The sequence below is a fragment of the Eretmochelys imbricata genome, chromosome 14 (genome assembly GCF_965152235.1).
Source record: "Eretmochelys imbricata isolate rEreImb1 chromosome 14, rEreImb1.hap1, whole genome shotgun sequence".
NCBI classification, from domain to species: Eukaryota; Metazoa; Chordata; order Testudines; family Cheloniidae; genus Eretmochelys; species Eretmochelys imbricata.
This window is the reverse complement of record NC_135585.1, coordinates 444,955-462,832: the sequence shown is the minus strand read 5'-3', so window position 1 is coordinate 462,832 and position 17,878 is coordinate 444,955. Positions and strand designations below refer to the sequence as shown.

General features: G+C 48.0%; 1 protein-coding gene across 5 annotated transcripts; it reads right to left on the bottom strand.

Annotated features, from left to right (window-relative positions):
- Positions 1–2,434: 2,434 nt before the first annotated feature.
- RFNG (RFNG O-fucosylpeptide 3-beta-N-acetylglucosaminyltransferase) lies at positions 2,435–17,876 on the bottom strand. 5 transcript variants are annotated; one of them, XR_013347975.1, is made up of 11 exons: positions 17,127–17,416; positions 16,641–16,856; positions 14,919–15,486; positions 13,664–13,712; positions 13,080–13,182; positions 12,483–12,636; positions 10,978–11,063; positions 10,724–10,889; positions 9,181–9,266; positions 8,787–8,943; positions 2,435–3,835 (listed from the first exon to the last, which is right to left on the bottom strand). XR_013347975.1 is itself a non-coding variant. In XM_077834128.1 (11 exons), exons 4-11 carry the CDS (start codon positions 15,414–15,416, stop codon positions 8,877–8,879), a joined length of 1,209 nt encoding a protein of 402 aa, XP_077690254.1. In that variant the 5' UTR covers positions 15,417–15,486; positions 16,641–16,856; positions 17,127–17,277; positions 17,857–17,876; the 3' UTR covers positions 6,202–8,876. The 5 variants fall into 5 exon arrangements, 4 of the variants coding, with proteins under 4 accessions (XP_077690254.1, XP_077690255.1, XP_077690252.1 ...); XM_077834128.1 differs by lacking the exon at positions 2,435–3,835 and adding an exon at positions 17,857–17,876 and having other exon boundaries at positions 6,202–8,943; positions 17,127–17,277; XM_077834129.1 differs by lacking the exon at positions 2,435–3,835 and adding an exon at positions 17,666–17,681 and having other exon boundaries at positions 6,202–8,943; positions 17,127–17,277.
- Between the last annotated feature and the right edge of the window lie 2 nt (positions 17,877–17,878).

The following is a 17,878-nucleotide window of genomic DNA, read 5'->3' as shown; positions in this document are numbered from 1 at the left end:
CAGAGGGAGGGGTGCAGGTATGTTGCTTTGAGATAACTTGACCTGTGGGGAATGCAGAAAGTAGGCCTTACAGGCCACTGCTGTCCTGACCAGGACACTGGGACTGGAACAGGAGGCCCATTTCCATCTTTGGGGTTTCCTTCCACTGCCATACTCAGGCAGGGCTTTCTGTAGGCCCAAGGTCCAGGCCATTGCTCCTGCCGGACCCTTTCCTTTGCTGTAGCTGGGGAGGTGTAAGCGGGTGGTGCAGGCAGCAATGGAGCAATGTGGCAGACAGAAGGACACGGCTGCTGGTGATAGAATGGAAGGAGCCACTCTCCCACAGCCTTGGTCCACACTAGGAGTTGAGGTCAAATTTAGCAGCCTTAAATCGATTTAACCCTGCACCTGTCCACACAATGAAGCCCTTTTTTTCGACTTAAAGGGCTCTTAAAATCGATTTCCTTACTCCACCCCCGACAAGGGGATTAGCGCTGAAATCGGCCTTGCTGGGTTGAATTTGGGGTATTGTGGACGCAATTAGACGGTATTGACCTCCAGGAGCTATCCCAGAGTGCTCCATTGTGACCGCTCTGGACAGCATTCTCAACACAGATGCACTGGCCAGGTAGACAGGAAAAGGCCCGCGAACTTTTGAATTTCAATTTCCTGTTTGGCCAGCATGGCAAGCTGCAGGTGAGTGCGGAGCTCATCAGCAGAGCTGACCATGATGGAGTCCCAGAATCACAAAAGAGCTCCAGCATGGACTGAACGGGAGGTACGGGATCTGATCGCTGTATGGGGAGAGGAATCCGTGTTATTAGAACTCCGTTCCAGTTTTCGAAATGCCAAAACATTTGTCAAAATCTCCCAGGGCATGAAGGACAGAGGCCATAACAGGGACCCGAAGCAGTGCCGCGTGAAACTGAAGGAGCTGAGGCAAGCCTAACAGAAAACCAGAGAGGCAAACGGCTGCTCCGGGTCAGAGCCCCAAACATGCTGCTTCTATGATGAGCTGCATGCCATTTTAGGGGGTTCAGCTACCACTACCCCAACTGTGTTGTTTGATTCCTTCAATGGAGATTGAGGCAACACGGAAGCAGGTTTTGGGGACGAGGAAGATGATGAGGAGGTTGTAGATAGCTCACAGCAAGCACGCGGAGAAACTGGTTTTCCCGACAGCCAGGAACTGTTTCTCACCCTGGACCTGGAGCCAGTACCCCCCGAACCCACCCAAGGCTGCCTCCCGGACCTGCCAGGCAGAGAAGGGACCTCTGGTGAGTGTACCGTTTAAAATAGTATCCATGGTTTAAAAGCAAGCATGTTTAATGATTAATTTGCCCTGGCATTCGCGGCTCTCCTGGATGTACTCCCAAAGCCTTTGCAAAAGGTTTCTGGGGAGGGCAGCCTTATTCCATCTACCATGGTAGGACACTTTACCACTCCGGACCAGTAACACACACTTGGGAATCATTGTAGAACAAAGCATTGCAGTGTATGTTTCCTGGCGTTCTTTATTCCTCTGTGTTATCCTCAGGAGAGTGACATCATTCATGGTCACCTGGTGGAAATAGGTACTTTTCTTAAGGGGACATTCAGAGGAGCCCGTTCCTGCTGGGCTGTTTGCCTGTGGCTGAACAGAAATATTCCCTGCTGTTAGCCACGGGGAGGGGGGAGGGGCTAGCCACGTGGTGGGGGGAGGCAAATGCGACTTTGGAACGAAAGCACATGTGCTATGTATGTAATGTTAACAGCAAGGTTTACCGTGAAAGAGTGTACCCATTGTTCTATAAAATGTCTTTTTAAATCTCACTGTCCCTTTTTTTTTCTCCACCAGCTGCATGTGTTTCAAGGATCACAGGATCTTCTCCTTCCCAGAGGCTGGTGAAGATAAGAAGGTGAAAAAAATGCACTCGTGATGAAATGTTCTCTGAGCTTATGCTGTCCTCCCACACTGACAGAGCACAGACGAATGCGTGGAGGCAGACAATGTCAGAGTGCAGGAAAGCACAAAATGACTGGGAGGAGAGGTGGCGGGCTGAAGAGAGTAAGTGGCAGGCTGAAGCTAAAAGGTGGCTGCAGTGTGATGAGAGGAGGCAGGATTCAATGCTGAGGCTGCTGGAGGATCAAACTAATATGCTCCAGCGTATGGCTGAGCTGCAGGAAAGGCAGCAGGAGCACAGACTGCTGCTACAGCCCCTGTGTAACCAACCACCCTCCTCGCCAAGTTCCATAGCCTCCTCACCCAGACGCCCAAGAACACAGTGGGGGGGCCTCCGGCCTCCCAGCCACTCCACCCCAGAGGATTGCCCAAGCAACAGAAAGCTGGCATTCAATAAGTTTTAAACTTTTAAAGTGCTGTGTGGCCTTGTCCTTCCCTCCTCCGCCACTCCTCCCGGGCTACCTTGGCAGTTATCCCCCTATTTGTGTGATGAATTAATAAAGAATGCATGAATGTGAAGCAACAATAACTTTATTGCCTCTGCAAGCGGTGATCGAAGGGAGGAGGGGAGGGTGGTTAGCTTACAGGGAAGTAGAGTGAACCAAGAGGTGGGGGGTTTCATCAAGGAGAAACAAACAGAACTTTCACACCGTAGCCTGGTTTTCAAAGCTTCTCTGATGCGCACCGCGCCCTCCTGTGCTCTTCTAACCGCCCTGGTGTCTGGCTGCGCATAACCAGCAGCCAGGCGATTTGCCTCAACTGCCCACCCCGCCATAAACATCTTCCCCTTACTCTCACAGATATTGTGGAGTGCACAGCAAGCAGTAATAACAGTGGGAATATTGGTTTTGCTGAGGTCTAACTGAGTCAGTAAACATCCAAATGCACATTCTACCACCATTCCGCACTTGCTGAGCCTGCAGTTGAACAGCTCCTGACTACTGTCCAGGCTGCCTGTATACGGCTTCATGAGCCAGGACATTAAGGGGTAGGCTGAGTCTCCAAGGATAAGTATAGGCATTTCAACATCCCCAACGGTTATTTTCTGGTCTGGGAATAAAGTCCCTTCCCGCAGCTTTTGAAACAGACCAGAGTTCCTGAAAATGCGAGCATCACATATCTTTCCCGGCCATCCCACATTGATGTTGGTGAAACGTCCCTTGTGATCCACCAGTGCTTGCAGCACTATTGAAAAGTACCCCTTGTGGTTTATGTACTCACCGGCTTGGTGCTCCGGTGCCAAGATAGGGATATGGGTTCCGTCTATGGCCCCACCACAGTTAGGGAATCCCATTGCAGCAAAGCCATCCAGTATGACCTGCACATTTCCCAGGGTCACTACCCTTGATATCAGCAGATCTTTGATAGCGTTGGCTACTTGCATCACAGCAGCCCCCACAGTAGATTTGCCCACTCCAAATTGATTCCCAACTGACCGGTAGCTGTCTGGCGTTGCAAGCTTCCACAGGGCTATTGCCACTCGCTTCTCAACTGTGAGGGCTGCTCTCATCTTGGTATTCTTGCGCCTCAGGGCAGGGGAAAGCAAGTCACAAAGTTCCATGAAAGTGCCCTTACGCATGCAAAAGTTTTGCAGTCACTGGGAATCGTCCCAGACCTGCAACACTATGTGGTCCCACCAGTGTGCATGTTTCCCGAGTCCAGAATCGGCGTTCCACCGCATGAACCTGCCCCATTAGCACCATGATGCCCGCATTGCCAGGGCCCATGCTTTGAGAGAAGTCTGTGTCCATGTCCTCACCACTCTCGTCACCGCGCTGACGTTGCCTACTCGCCCGGTTTCGCTTTGCCAGGTTCTGGTGCTGCATATACTGCTGGAGAATGCGCATAGCATTTAACGTGCTCCTAATTCCCAAAGTGATCTGAGCGGGCTCCATGCTTGCCGTGGTATGGCGTCTGCACAGAAAAAAGGCGCGGAACGATTGTCTGCCATTGCTCTGATGGAGGAAGGGGCGACTGATGACATGGCTTACAGGGAATTAAAATCAACAAAGGGGGTGGCTTTACATCAAGGAGAAACAAAAACAACTATCATGCAGAATGGCTCCCTCAAGGATTGAACTCAAAACCGTGGGTTTAGCAGGCCAATGCTCAACCGACTAAGCTATCCCTCCCTCTGGTATTTCAAGCAGGACTGAATCTCCATTAAAGTTTTCAAGGTGCCCCTGACAGACCTCACCAAAACGATTGTCGGCCATTGATTTCATGGAGGGAGGGAGGAGCAAATGAATACAAAACAAATCTGGTCTATTTCTTGTTTTGATCCACTCCATCTATCTTTTACATCTTTGGCTGGCAGCAGACGGTGCAGTAGGACTGCAAGCCATCCACATCTCCTGGCTGCTCGGCAGAAGATGGTACAATAGGACTGCCTGCAGGACTAAAGAGAATGACCTGGTCGAGTCACTCCTAATTTAGTCCCTGCGCCCATGTCTGCCCAGGGGCTCCTGACCAACCTTACCGAGGCGGCCAGGAGCATCTTGGACACCATGAGGATGGTTTTCAGGCCTATTGCACCGTCTGCTGCCACAAGGCAATGGGTTGCTGCTGCTGTGTAGCAATGCAGTACCGCATCTGCCCGCACCCAGGAGACATAAGGTGACAGTGAGTTGAGCGGGGTCCATGCTTGCCATGGAATGGCATCTGCACAGGTAACTCATGAAAAAAGGCGCAAAACGATTGTCTGCCGTTGCTTTCACAGAGGAAGGGAGGGAGGGAGGGTAGGGGGGCCTGATGATATGTACCCAGAACCACCCGCGACAATGTTTTTTTCCCCATCAGCACTGGGATCTCAACCCAGAATTCCAATGGGCAGCGGAGACTGCAGGAATTGTGGGATAGCTACCCACAGTGCAACACTCCGGAAGTCGACGCTAGCCTTGGTACTGTGGAAGCACTCCGCCGAGTTAATGCACTTAATGCACTTAGAGCATTTTCTGTGGGGACACACACACTCGAATATATAAAAACAATTTCTAAAAAAACGACTTCTATAAATTCGACCTAATTTCGTAGTGTAGACAAACCCATAGAGAGAGACTACTGCTGGCTGAAGCCTACAACCTCATGCTAAGGGATCTGCGCTCTGCCTCGTGGCAGCTGAAGAACTCACAGCACAGGGTGAAGGGAAGCAGAGAGCAAGCACAGGCCCACTATGAGGCCATAAAGCAGGAGCTGGCAGCTCCAGTGTGGGCAGGGTGGAGGCTGCAGGCTGCTGACAACCCCCTGCTGAAGCACTGCAGTGAGTAAGATCCCAATGGTGTGGACTTTTATCTGAAAATGAAGGGAGACAACTATTCCTACCGGGCTAAGGTGGCCAATCCCAACTACAGGGCAGCACTGGTGTGGGCTGCAGAGACAGCTATGATGAAGTCCAGGAAATCAGCCAGAAGTATCTAGAAACTACTTAACTCTCAGCAAGTGTCCAAGCTGGCCCCAAGTGCCTCCTGGCAGCCATTGTGGGGGTGGAGCCCCTCAGCCCAGTGTCTTACAAGGACTCAACAGGCATCATGCAGCACCTACAGGACAATATAATACACTGGACCAATGGTCAACAGCCTCAGCAAGCAGAGCTCATGGGGAGAAGGTAACAGAACCACAGCCTGTCAGCTGCTGCACCGTGAACTGCTTCATGCGATATGGTGAGGGGTAACCATTTCAGGGAGGAGTCCAGCATCTGCCTCTGGCACAAACTGTGGCATAGGGACTGTTCGGTCACTGATTAATGCACATGCATCTAGCTTTACTTTAACTTATTGCTAGAAACAAAGGGCCATTTCTGATGATTTCTAACTCAGCTATTGGCTCCTGAGGGGCATCAAAGCTGTTCTACGTTTTGGTCAATGCTTCAAACAGGTGTTTGGCAATACTGCACAAACTAAATGGGAAGGCAAGAGGATGCTCTAATATTTCTAAGCCCCTCCGCTCACTCAGGTTTATTTTTATCTAGTAGTGCAGGTCTGGCAACACCATTTAGTGCACTGCTTCTCAACCCTATTTCTCCCTCCCAGGACCCCAAAACTGCCTAAATCCCACAATTCTTTGCAGCCCTTTGGGGGCTGAAGCAAGAAATCATAGGTGGCTTTTGATTTGGCAGAAGTTTGGGGGCTGGTGGATGTTGGGTAGGGACTAAGTTTGACGCAAGGCAATAGTTGCAGGGTGTGTGAGGCTCAGGGCAGGTTGCTGGTGTAGAGTGTTAGAGATTTACTTCATATATTGCTACTGATGTCAGGGAACTTAACAGAGGACACTGAAAACCTGGCCCACCTTTAAATATTTATTTAATTAAAAGAAAACACTTTAGATGAGACATACCAGATAGTCTGGAACACTCCCATCTTATGGCAGCAGCGGCTACCTTAGTAGAAACATTTATGAAAAACCTTAAAAGGAGCCCAAACAACAACTTGTTAAAGGTCAGTGCTCTGCACTGCCATATAGGAGGCATGCATTTCTTTTCGAAGTCCAGCCTATAGGCCTTTCCGTTGTGGGCATGCCAAAGAGGTAGCATGCTCAGCCCTGGGAATCAGGAAGAGTATTGGACCAAACTTTTAAAACTCCGTCCTGGTGCTACTGAAATCAATATAAGTTTTGCCATTGATTTCAATAGTAGTAGGATCAGGCCTTAGTCTTAACTGATCTGTCACATGTGGTATATCTGGCAATTCCAGGGCAGTCCATGGACCAAGAACAGATGCTGCAGTAAAGAAGCAGTTAATCAGCATTTGGAGGCACAGAGTCCCATTAATGACTCGTTAATTTATGGAATTCTTTGCCACAGGAAGACAGGCATTGTGGCCAACTACTTAAGATTCAAAAAGGACTGGATATTTATATGGCTATCAAGAATATCCACTTGTAATTAATGACAAAATTTTTGGAAGGGATATTATTCAGGCTTAAGGGATCAGGAGGAGACCTAAGGTGCAGACCGATTATTCCGCATTATGGCATCTCCTGTAGCATTTGGTTCTGGCCACTGTCTGAGAAAGGAGGCTGGGCTAGATGGACCACTGAGCCGATGCAGTCTGGCAATTCCAGTGTTCCCAGCCTGGCCTCTTGGCCAAAGAATGGAGTTAGTGCCACATCAGGAAGCATGAAGGAGGGCAAAGAAGGGTCACAACATCTGAGAAGTCAGAGAGACAGATTCAGGATTGTGACAGCTAGAAGGCTGGGACCTTATCCCTCAGTAGAATTAGTCTCTCTAGAAAGCAGCAAAACACGCATGGCTAAACCCTAAAGGGTCTTTGTTAGGGAGAGATGTGAATAATCCTCTTCAGAAAGAGTTACACGACTCCATGAAGCCTCATGACTGCATACCTGAGAGGTGTGCCTATACACTCTACCCACTTTACAAATGAGAGAGGTCACATGACTCAACCACGGCCACACAGTGCATTGGTGGCAGAGACAGAATTAGAAACCAAGAGTTCCTTCCTGACAGCTCCATGCTCAGGTCACAGTGCTTGGAATTACAATTTGCCAATATGTAATTCTGCTGCTTTCCCCCCCCCATTTCAGTGTTAGTCATTAGGACCAGGAACCAGTGAAGAGCTTGTGAAAGGCCCATTAGACTAAGGGAGGGTCTTGCAAAGTAATTTTTGACACTGCTCTTCCTAACCATGCCAGCAATGGAGTGTGCAAGCCTCAGTGTGGACTAAGAGAAAAACAACAGACTTTTGGAGTCCCTTCTTTCCCCACGCCAAAACCAAACTCCTTTTCCTTTGCAGAGCACTGGTAAATCCTACAGCAGAAGCTCTGCAGACAAGGGGCTGAGCCCCGCATTTGGAGGGAGTGTGCAAGCCTTTCTTCTAGCGCACCTCTTCCTGGCTGGCTTGCGGAGGAAAAGTGAACACAGATCTTCCCCAGGCCTGGAGCTCAAAGGTCCATTTATGTAACTGGCCTGGGTGATCACACGTCCAGTCAAAGGCCGCAAATGACAGCACCTGAGGGCACTGCAGCTAACCCAGGTTTCTCCTCCCACATAGGCTTTGGGATCCAGCAAGACTGCAGAAGCAGGAAGGAGGCTGCAGGCTGTTTTAGCGACCCAGGATCAGATGCCAACCAGGCACCATGCTGTGGATTACACTGGGAGGAAGGACCTAATAGTATTCCCACAAACATCTCTCTCAGTATCAAACTGCCAGGAAATAGTATGAGCCAAGACCAAGCACCTTTGGATCTGTAGCCCATCATGGAAAACCACCACCATCTTCCAACCAGAAAGAGATCCAAGTGTGCTCTCCTCATGGAAGCCAGACTCAAGAGACCAGGGGGCTAAAGGAGAGAACATATGCTTAAGAGGTTCTGATGTGGTCCTCAGCCTGTCATGCAGGGCAGACTGGCATAATTTTGTTCTTGGTAAACACATCTCTGCCTCACTGGAAGTGCAGATGTTTCAGCTAAATTCCCACACAGCTCAGACATTGGGAGAAGAAAAAATAACAAGTTGTTCCTGAACCATTCTGCTTCCAAGGGAGCCAAATTAAAAATCCCTCGCTCCCCACCATGGGCTCTACATTCTGCCCTGGCATCTCAGCAGCACAAAGACTGATCCCTAGAAGCCCTATTCAGAACACTAGTTCCAGTGCTATGATTCCAGGCACTGCATTCCACTCTAATTTTAAGGTACAAACATACATGTGATAGCCACAGGGCTTTTAACTAGCAAAGCATGGATAAAACCAGACAGGAAGTAGGAGGGGGCGCTTAACCTTCGAGACATTATAAGAAAAGCTGCAAGATCAGAGAGCAAAGCGTAAGAGAGTTTCTTCCTTGGGATATTTCAGACAGCAGCTGATGAGGCTCACACTCCTGCCATGGGAATGAAGTGATCGGGGGATCTTACTTTTGTAGATTTTTCTTGTTCATCTCCAAGAAAAGCATCCTGTCCAATCTTGTGCAGGTAAGATACCAAATGTCAAGGTTAGGTCTGAGGTCACAGTATATTTTTAGTGGGACACCAGGTAGTGTCAGGGTAGAGAAGACAATGGACAGATCTGAATCTGTGAAAAGAGAAAGATGAGACGACAACATGAGATATGAGTTCATCAGTTTGGGGACACATCAGCTAAAACTCTTGGAACGTTCATGCGTCCCAAAACTGCAGGGAAATTGGCCATAACCCAATTGGAGTGTGGAGGCAATACAAGAAATGCTGACCCAGCCTGTGTGCTTGAGTTTTCTGGAGTCTGTAGGTATGGACAGGGCAAGCGGAATTTGTTTTGGAAGCAGGTACTCACCGGGTTGGATCTTGCTGCAAGCCAAACACTCCTGCCACACTCACAACATTGTGTTTGTTCTCAGGGCCCCCATAACTCAGGGTGACCTGAAAAAGCAAATGTAAAGTCAGAACCTGAAACATAATGGAGAGTGACTGAATGGAAGAGGTCTTAATGAGGGATAAGGAGGAGGATCTAAAGGGAAAGAGATGTCCTAGGTGCTCTGGGTGTCAGAAGTTACACATAAAAGGTGATTGTCATAATGGTTCACTTAGGATAGAAGCCTTTTGAGAGAACCTGCTGACCATCCAAAGCAGAACAGGAAGAAGAAATCAGAGTGAGGGAGACAAGAAAAGCTTAGATAAGCAGCCTTGGAGGAGAAGATACCACCTAACCAACTATATGTGTAAGCTTTAGAGTGGCATCCATTACCATAATGTCTGAATGCTTAAAAAAACAGTAATAAATTCATCCTCACAGACACTCCTGTTAGATCAGTCATATTATCCTCATTTTACACAGTGGGAAAATGGAGGCACAGAGAAGTTAAATGACTTGTGCAGGATCACACTGTGAGTATGGCAGAGCTGGCAACAAATCTCTGAAGCCTGAGTCCAGTGTCTTAACAATAAAACCATTCTTCCATACTGAGGCTGCATTACACATTTCCTAAGTCTAAAACCTAAGAGTTCAGTTTTCTGATAATCTTTAGGAACAACAAGATTTTCTGATTAGCTGTTAAAGTTAGTCTCAGGAGAAAGGGCAATCACAAAGGGAGGGGAAGATTCATCACTGCTTACTTCTGGTGTGATTACACCAGATCTGAATGTGGCCCTGACTGTGTTTGCCTAATAAAACTGTTAGAACAATTCGAATAAGTGTTCTGTGGGTGGGCAACTGTGTTTTTGTTTAGGGCGTACGTAGATAAGTAGAGGAGGAATTTTAGTTTGAGGCACTTTACAGCACCACCTATTGTCCATCAAAGAAGATGCTGTAGAAGTAATTATTTCAATACTCACAACCAATACTGAAGAAACCTCTTTAGCAACTTAACACTTGATATGCAGACAAGTCACTCTCTTAAGAGAGTCCATATAATTTAATATATGATCAGACAGACATTTAATGATGTCCCCATTACTGGTATGAATTAAAGCTGAGGCTGAATCACTTTGCCAGAAAAAAATGCAGATCTCTTGCTTTCATAGGTGTAGTGTACATTCGTGTGCCTCAGGAATGGAAAGGAAGAAGACAGAGGTGGTAAGGTAACAGCATGGTTGGGGCTGGAAGGGACAGTCAGAGAAGGGGAGAACTAAAGGTGACCCAGCTGGCCAGGATGGAAATGTGCCTGTTATCCAAATGCAGGTGGTGGACATGGGACTGCCCTGGTCAACTACATAAGCAGCTTGGAGTAACGGTGAGATTACAGGCCTGATACCATCTGCCTTTCCTGAAAACCAGGGAGAAGGTAGCTGCACCTGCAGAGATGGTTTCTTTTGATCAGACTGAGGAGCATCTCAAAGGCCAGGGCCTGCTTTGAGCAAGGCATGAGGCTTACCCTTACCTGCTGCAGCACTGTCTCGCCTTGTAGTCGCTGCAGATTCTCCAGATGGGAATGGAACAAGGGGCTGTGCAGCAGCTTCACTTCTAGCAGCCCCTCGATGATGTAACCGATGGTGCAGTCATCAGGAAGACGGACCCTCTCTGCAGTGCTGATGAAGTTACCCAAGCTGTCAGGAGAGAGGATGGAGATGGAGAGTCAAATGCAACCTTAATCCTCTCAAAGCCATGGGGTCTCTGCTACAGAGGTGCATTTACCTGGCCCAGGGACTCATCTTCAGGGCAAGGCCCCTGCTGACACAGAACCCTGCTCCACCTGTGGCAAACCAGAACTTCACAGTTGTCTAGTGAACAGCAAAAGCAACAAGAAAAAAAGAGACTTGTTAATGATACTCAGCTTTTCCCATCTGCCTGGGTAGGGAAAAAGATCTTCTGCTCTGCACCACATTGGACACATGCTCTGAGCAAATATCTGGACTTTGGGCTACCCCTGCCTCTTTGAACTCCTGGAAGCTAGACATTCTCTCATCAAGCAACTCTTATCACCTTGCAGCTGCCCAAGATAGAGATGCTCATGTATCTTGTGACTGAGACACACTGGGGCTCCAGGGAAATGACTGCTCAATACTGGAAGTGACCATTCCCAGCCAAGTCACAGAGCGATGGTATAATCCCCGGAGGTTAGCTCAGGATGGCAGCAGACGAAGTACTGGGATGTTACTTTCTAGAAGAGAAAGCCTGACATTCAGAGGACTCTACAGTTTTGACTGGACTTTTCCTGCCTATACTGATTGGCTGTCTGCTCCGGCCCTCTCCCTCCTCGCTTCTCCCTTAATCTCCTCACATTAGCTTCATACCACACTTGTCCCTCTTACCCTCTTCTCCCGTGACTTGTTCCCTTCCTCTTCCTTGCCCTTCAGTGTCCCCTTTCCCTTCAGCTTTATTTCAATTTCACAGATCCCCTCCTAACTACCTCCCTCCACCAAAAGCTATGGAACTAACATGATGTTTGCTGCCATCACATTGTTCACTCTACTTCTGTGTTCTACTCCTTCCCCTTCCCTCTGTCTGTCTTGTCTGTTTTGATTGTAAGGTCTTTGGGGGCAGGGACTGGCTACTACTGCTGTGTTTGTACAGTGCCTAATACAATGGAGTCCTATTCTTGGTTAAAAGAAAAGGAGTACTTGTGGCACCTTAGAGACTAACAAATTTATTTGAGCATAAGCTTTCGTGAGCTACAGCTCACTTCATTGGATGCATTCAGTGGAAATTCAGTTTTTCCACTGAATGCATCCGATGAAGTGAGCTGTAGTTCACGAAAGCTTATGCTCAAATAAATGTTAGTCTCTAAGGTGCCACAAGTACTCCTTTTCTTTTTGCGAATACAGACTAACACGGCTGCTACTCTGAAACCTATTCTTGGTTGGTATTTAGGCATTACTGTAAAAACATGATTAATAATCATAAGTAAAGGAGGATCAAGATGGTAGCTCCCAGAACTGAGTGGAGATACCTGAAGAAACTGACCTGGCTGAGGGGTGCTAAGGGAGCATTCCTCACGCCCAAAGGTTGAAGTAGGGAGAGCCTGTTCTCCCCCAGCTACCCGTAAAGGGAGAAGAATCCCTGTTCAGCTCACAAGACCATTTGTAAATTGCAAATTAACTCAGAGGTTTTGTACATGGGATGTTGTGAACTGTTCGCCTTCTTAAAAGCTCGGAGGCGGGGGGAGGGGGATAGAATGGACAGTTACAGAGCATGCTTACTGATCCATCACTCCGGACATGGTCAGCTGCCTCAATGGGGTGGTCCAGGCTTGGCCTCCCCACATATACATCCTGGCTGTGTGAGAAGGCAGACAAGAGACGCAGGAGATTCTGTGGATTCACATAGTTGTCATCATCCACATGGCAAAACCATCTGCGGACAAAGCAGGGCAGACACAGTCACTCAGCCGAGGCACTGAGGAAGCGATGTAAAGTTTCTATGTACTGAGTTCTCTCCAGTGAAGATCTTAGTCTCTCAGATTTGGGATAAAGCGACTGGAAAAAAGAAGCCCTCAGACTGAAAACGCAGAAGTTAGAAGCCAAAGTTGCCATTACTTCCCAACTCTAGGAGAGAGGTTGAAGTCAGTAGCCCGTTTGTGAGCTCTTCTTCCCTATAGCCTTTCACCTGACTCTTGTGTATAAGTGCTTCTCTTCCTGCTGCTACCCCTTCCCTATGCTCATCACCACCACCCTCTGGGATCACAGCCTGGATCATGCTCACTCACTACTGGAATTAGAAAGGAGAATGTTGGGACTTCCCTTGAACTCCGCATTGGAGTGAACAAAGCTATAGTTGGAACAATGAGTCTCACATACTTTCTCCCAGATTCGAGGAATTTATCGTATTCCACAGACATCTTGCAGCAGAGTGCCTGGCGGGTGTGAACAGCAGAGCAGTTGGTGTTGATCATGTGATCTCCTAAGAAAATGAAGGTCAAAATGGTCAAGATTGGGGTGAATGCATAATCTGGGAGAGAGAGCATGTGCACATCTTGAGCACAAACCTGAAACATGGACATGGTGCACATGCAATACACATGTAGAGAGCTGCATGTAGGGTGTGTGGTGCTTAGAGAGTGAGCATGTAGCACATAGGGTGAAGAGCACGTGAATATGGAGCCAGACCGCAGGGAAAGTGAATCATGTACAGGGACAGTGCACAAGGGGGATTGTGAACATTAACAGTCAAACAGTTACACTGAAACTTACAAACAGAAAGGAAAAGAGTGAATGTGAAGATTAACCCAGTGAATGATGAAGTTCCTACAAATCCAAATTAGGAAAGAAGAAAACATCAATCACACGCACAGCACAGAATGAGGTCCCTCGAGGGAGAGGATGGCAGCAAGACAGCATCCATAGTCAAAAGACCAAGTGTGCATTTGAACTACATGGCTTACCTGCTCTTAGGCGCAGTTCACGGTCCTCCCAATCTGTGAATATAAACGTCTGTGGGAGACATAAAGACATTAGGAAAAAAGGGGCTTCCCTTTCCAAAGATTTCAGAAATGGACAGATTAATTTTAGCTTCACCCAGTCCCCAGTTAGAACTGCCAGTAATTTATCTAGTTATTTTTCAGTGGCCATTGTGAAAAGAACTGGCGTTAACTTGGTCCGTTGCCTACTGGATTGGTTTCTACATCACAAAAACCACCAGTATATTCGGTATTGACTGATCCCTCACTGGCAATTTCAGCAGAGAATCCAAGACAGAAGTACCCTCCTGTCTCAGGGCAGGGCTGAGGCATCCCAAGTTCAGGAATAAGCTGTTTTTCAGAAGTTTCTTCCTCTGCAATCTCCTCTTCCACCCCATCCTAAAAGATAGCACACCCGCTTGACTGGATATTTCCCCAGATAGTCAGTGGGCCTAGAGAAATCAACAGAATTCTGGGGAAGAATTAAAGTAAGGGTGAAAAGATCCAGTTGGTAACAATATCCTGTCCCAGACAGATGGAGAAGACTCATAACATCTGGATAGGATTTTATTAATCTCCACAAATGCATTGAAACTTCTACGTTAAGGGACAGATTCTGTGCTACATCTCATACGAAGACCCAGTCACTGTACTGAGGAGCGTATAGTCTGAAACTATTGGCTCAGACACATCAGCACTAGCATCAGGAATTGTGGATGACTATGCAATGGCTCCCTCCAAGCTTGGCACATTTTCTCCAGCTGCAGCTTCTCTCTGGACCTGTGACCTGTAGCCTTTTATTTTAAGTGAATTTAGGGATGCTATCTTACACCACTGTGGATTCCGCTCTGGTTGCTAGTTTCAAGCTCAACAGAGTCTGCCTTGAAAGTTTTATTAGTCACACGCAAGGTTATAATAATCCAAGCATATATCAATCCCAAGAACACTCCTGTACAAGTTACAGACCCCAGGCTGCAAGAAGACAGATTGTGCATCCAGACTAATGTTCTACCATCCAGTAGCAGCTCATTTTAGGCTTTTGGTCCGATGGACTATTTACAGAAACTCAGTTCCTAATCCTGCAGGAAGAACAGGTTTAATGAACTGGTAGGGAATACACAGAGTGAAATTGCAGCATGACCATGGAGGGCAGTGGGATTATGGCAGATCTTGAACCTGCAGTCACAGAGAGGGGGGCTCCCACTATAACTGTCCTATCCCTGTGAGGAAGCTCTCTCACCTGTCTTTTGGCCTGCGAAATCCAGGTTTGGAAGAGCAAGTCCAGCCTAGTTTTGTGATACTTTCTTGTCGTTTTCACAGCAATAAAAATATCCTTCAGCTCCAAATTCTCCTTAATGGAATCACCTGAAGGTCCATGGTGGTCCTTCAACATAGTGTGAAGAGAACTGGTAGGGCTCCCATCCTGCTCCTCAAGTTTCAGGCTGGCTCCCCCAGCACGTAGGCTGTAATCCCCCCATTTTTCTACAGTTTCATCTTTCACACTGTGTGCATTATCAGTTCCCTCACTGTCCAAATTGTCTGTTGAGCTGGGATCTGCCTGATGGTGGTGGAACTCACTTTTGCAGGAAGCATTAAAAGGAGATGGTGGACGGGGTTGTGGATATCCCCTATGTTTCCAGTTAGTCTGGAATTTGGGGATTAGCAGGAGAAGGAAAGCACAGAAGGTCACGGACAGCAGGAAGCAGATCTTATTGAGTCCAATGCAGGAAAGTGTCATTCTTCAGCCCCCAGGGCCCCTGCCATGTTGCACAGTTGGGACATTACGTCACATAGAATGGATCACAGCTCTGCAGGAGAGAATAAGAGAGGTTGAGGGATCTGTGAGACAGACTTGCAACACAGTCTTGGTATAATTTTGTTTACAAACCACTGAACCAACAGAGCTAGGTGTGTTCTATGCCTGGAACATCTACTTGCCTCTGCCCCATGAAACCTCACTTTCCTCTTTTACATCCTACCTCAAGACACTTCTTTTTCTCTAGCCACCCTTTCCCCAGTGCACATACATTGCTGTCCCTAGTCAACATAGCCTCAGCACCACCCCAGTCATACCAACACCAATTCTCAGTTATAGGTACTGCTGTATTGATAATTGTATCTCTGTCGCTCCCTGACCTTGTTTCAAATCCCTTGCTTGTTGCTACAACAGTAGACCATTAATTGTGTTTTGGGGGCTTTTATCAAGTTATTATTCACTTCCACTGTAACAGCTGCCATTAAAAACTTAACTTTTTATTAAACACACAGAAAAAGGAAAAACAGTTAAAGCATTTGAAATTTAAGGAGTTAAGTAAAATCTGTATTTAAAGAACTTCCCTTATTCTCTTTCTTTGTATAGTTTAAAAGGGGGAAGTCCCTTGTTTGACCTTCTTTTTAAGTGGTATTAAAGATGATTTTAACTGTCCACACTGGGGACAAGTGAAAAAAATAGTTTAGACTGTCTTGACTTGTTCCCAGAAGGAACCATGATAAGGCCAGAAGGAACCATGATAATCCTCTGCGTCTAGTCTGATCTGCACACAGGCACAAGAACCACACCTACTAATCTCTGCATCAAGATCATAGCTTTTATTTGAGCCATAGCACATCTTTCAGAAAGACATCCAGTCTTCACTTAAAGCTGTTGCTGTTTCCTTCAAGACAAAACACAGATGAAGGGAGAAAGAAAAACTAGCAAAGGTAGAAAGAGCACCTTCTATTCAGTGGAGTTTTCTGTGTGTAAATCAGTTGCTGCAAAGTTATAGTCATGCGGTCTTATTAGACGCTCAGATTTAGCAAACTTTTACTAGTTGGGCTAAAACCATTGTTTACAGCTTGCCTTTTCATTACAACAGTGTTGCAAAAGATGGATTTGTCTTGGCTGGCTAAACCAGACTGTGATTAGATAGAAGACCAGTAGGAAATGATAGGAAAGAAAAAAGAAGAAGAAGGAAGACGTCACCCAAGAAATGGTGTGGTCATAGGCAGTTCTGTTTCACATCCCATGTGGAGTTCAGGATTCAGCAGAACCAGATGTAGGTGCTGAGGTCACCGATTTCCTCTTTTTCAGGGTCTATGTTAGAGCTCCAAGCAGGTGGCAACAGCCATGACTGTAAACCTTGTTCTTCACCAGCAAACTGTTCTGTCCACAGGTTCCTAAACAAGTTGTCGAGTGACCCTGGAAAAGCACCATCCAGAAAGGTGCAGCAACCTTTCCTCATTAAAATTACTCAATTAAAACACACATACAGTGATTCCAACTAGAAACTGTTTTCCTCCACTTTTCTTCTATTTCTATAATACTTCAGCTTGTTGTTATGCCAACCTGGGACTTGCCCAAAAGTGTCAACCCCCATATTAAACACATTCAGGTTGTGTCAATCTTTTTGTTTCACTTTTTGCTTGATCTATAAATATTACAGAAGAGGCTGAGCTGGATGCATTTTACCTTTCATCTGTTTGGGTGGCTTGGGACATTTGCCTTGGCACAAGTGTCCTCTTCTGTCGGGTCAGATCTGTGTCCCTGAGAACCCATGGGCTCCTCGGGGCTGGAGCTGTGGCGCTGGCCTGTGCATTGCAGGGTGCTCCCCGTGCTCTCGCTGTCCAGGATGGGCACAGCAAGCACCCAGACAGACAGACAGAACATGGAACAGTAATGCGGGTCACCCTCAGCGTCCTGGAGAAGGCGCTGCGGGCTCAGGTGGACGTGGGGGTGGGGGGCACTGCACGTTGGGTGGGGGATGTCCCGGGGGCACCGCGCGTGGGGGATGACGCGGGGCGGGGGTCACCCTCAGCGTCCTGGAGAAGACGCTGCGGGCTCAGGTGGACGTGGGGGTGGGGGGCACTGCACGTTGGGTGGGGGATGTCCCGGGGGGCACCGCGGGTGGGGGATCACACGGGGTGGGGGAATATCCTGGGCGGGGGGGCACTTCACATTGGGCGGGGGACGGCCCGGGGGGCACCGCGCTCGGTGGGTCTCGTGGGTACCCAGGGGGGCACTGCAGGCTTCGGGACACCCCGGTGGTCACTCCGGCCAGACCGTGGCTTCTCCCAGCAGCTGCCCGCCGCGCTCTCCGCAGGGAGGGGTGTCCCCCCCGCCCTTCCTCCCCCCGTCGGCCGGCTCGGAGTCCGAAAGCTCCCGAGCGGCAGAGGGGCCGCGGGCCCTTTAAGGGCTTCACCTGCCGGAGCCCAGGCTGGGCT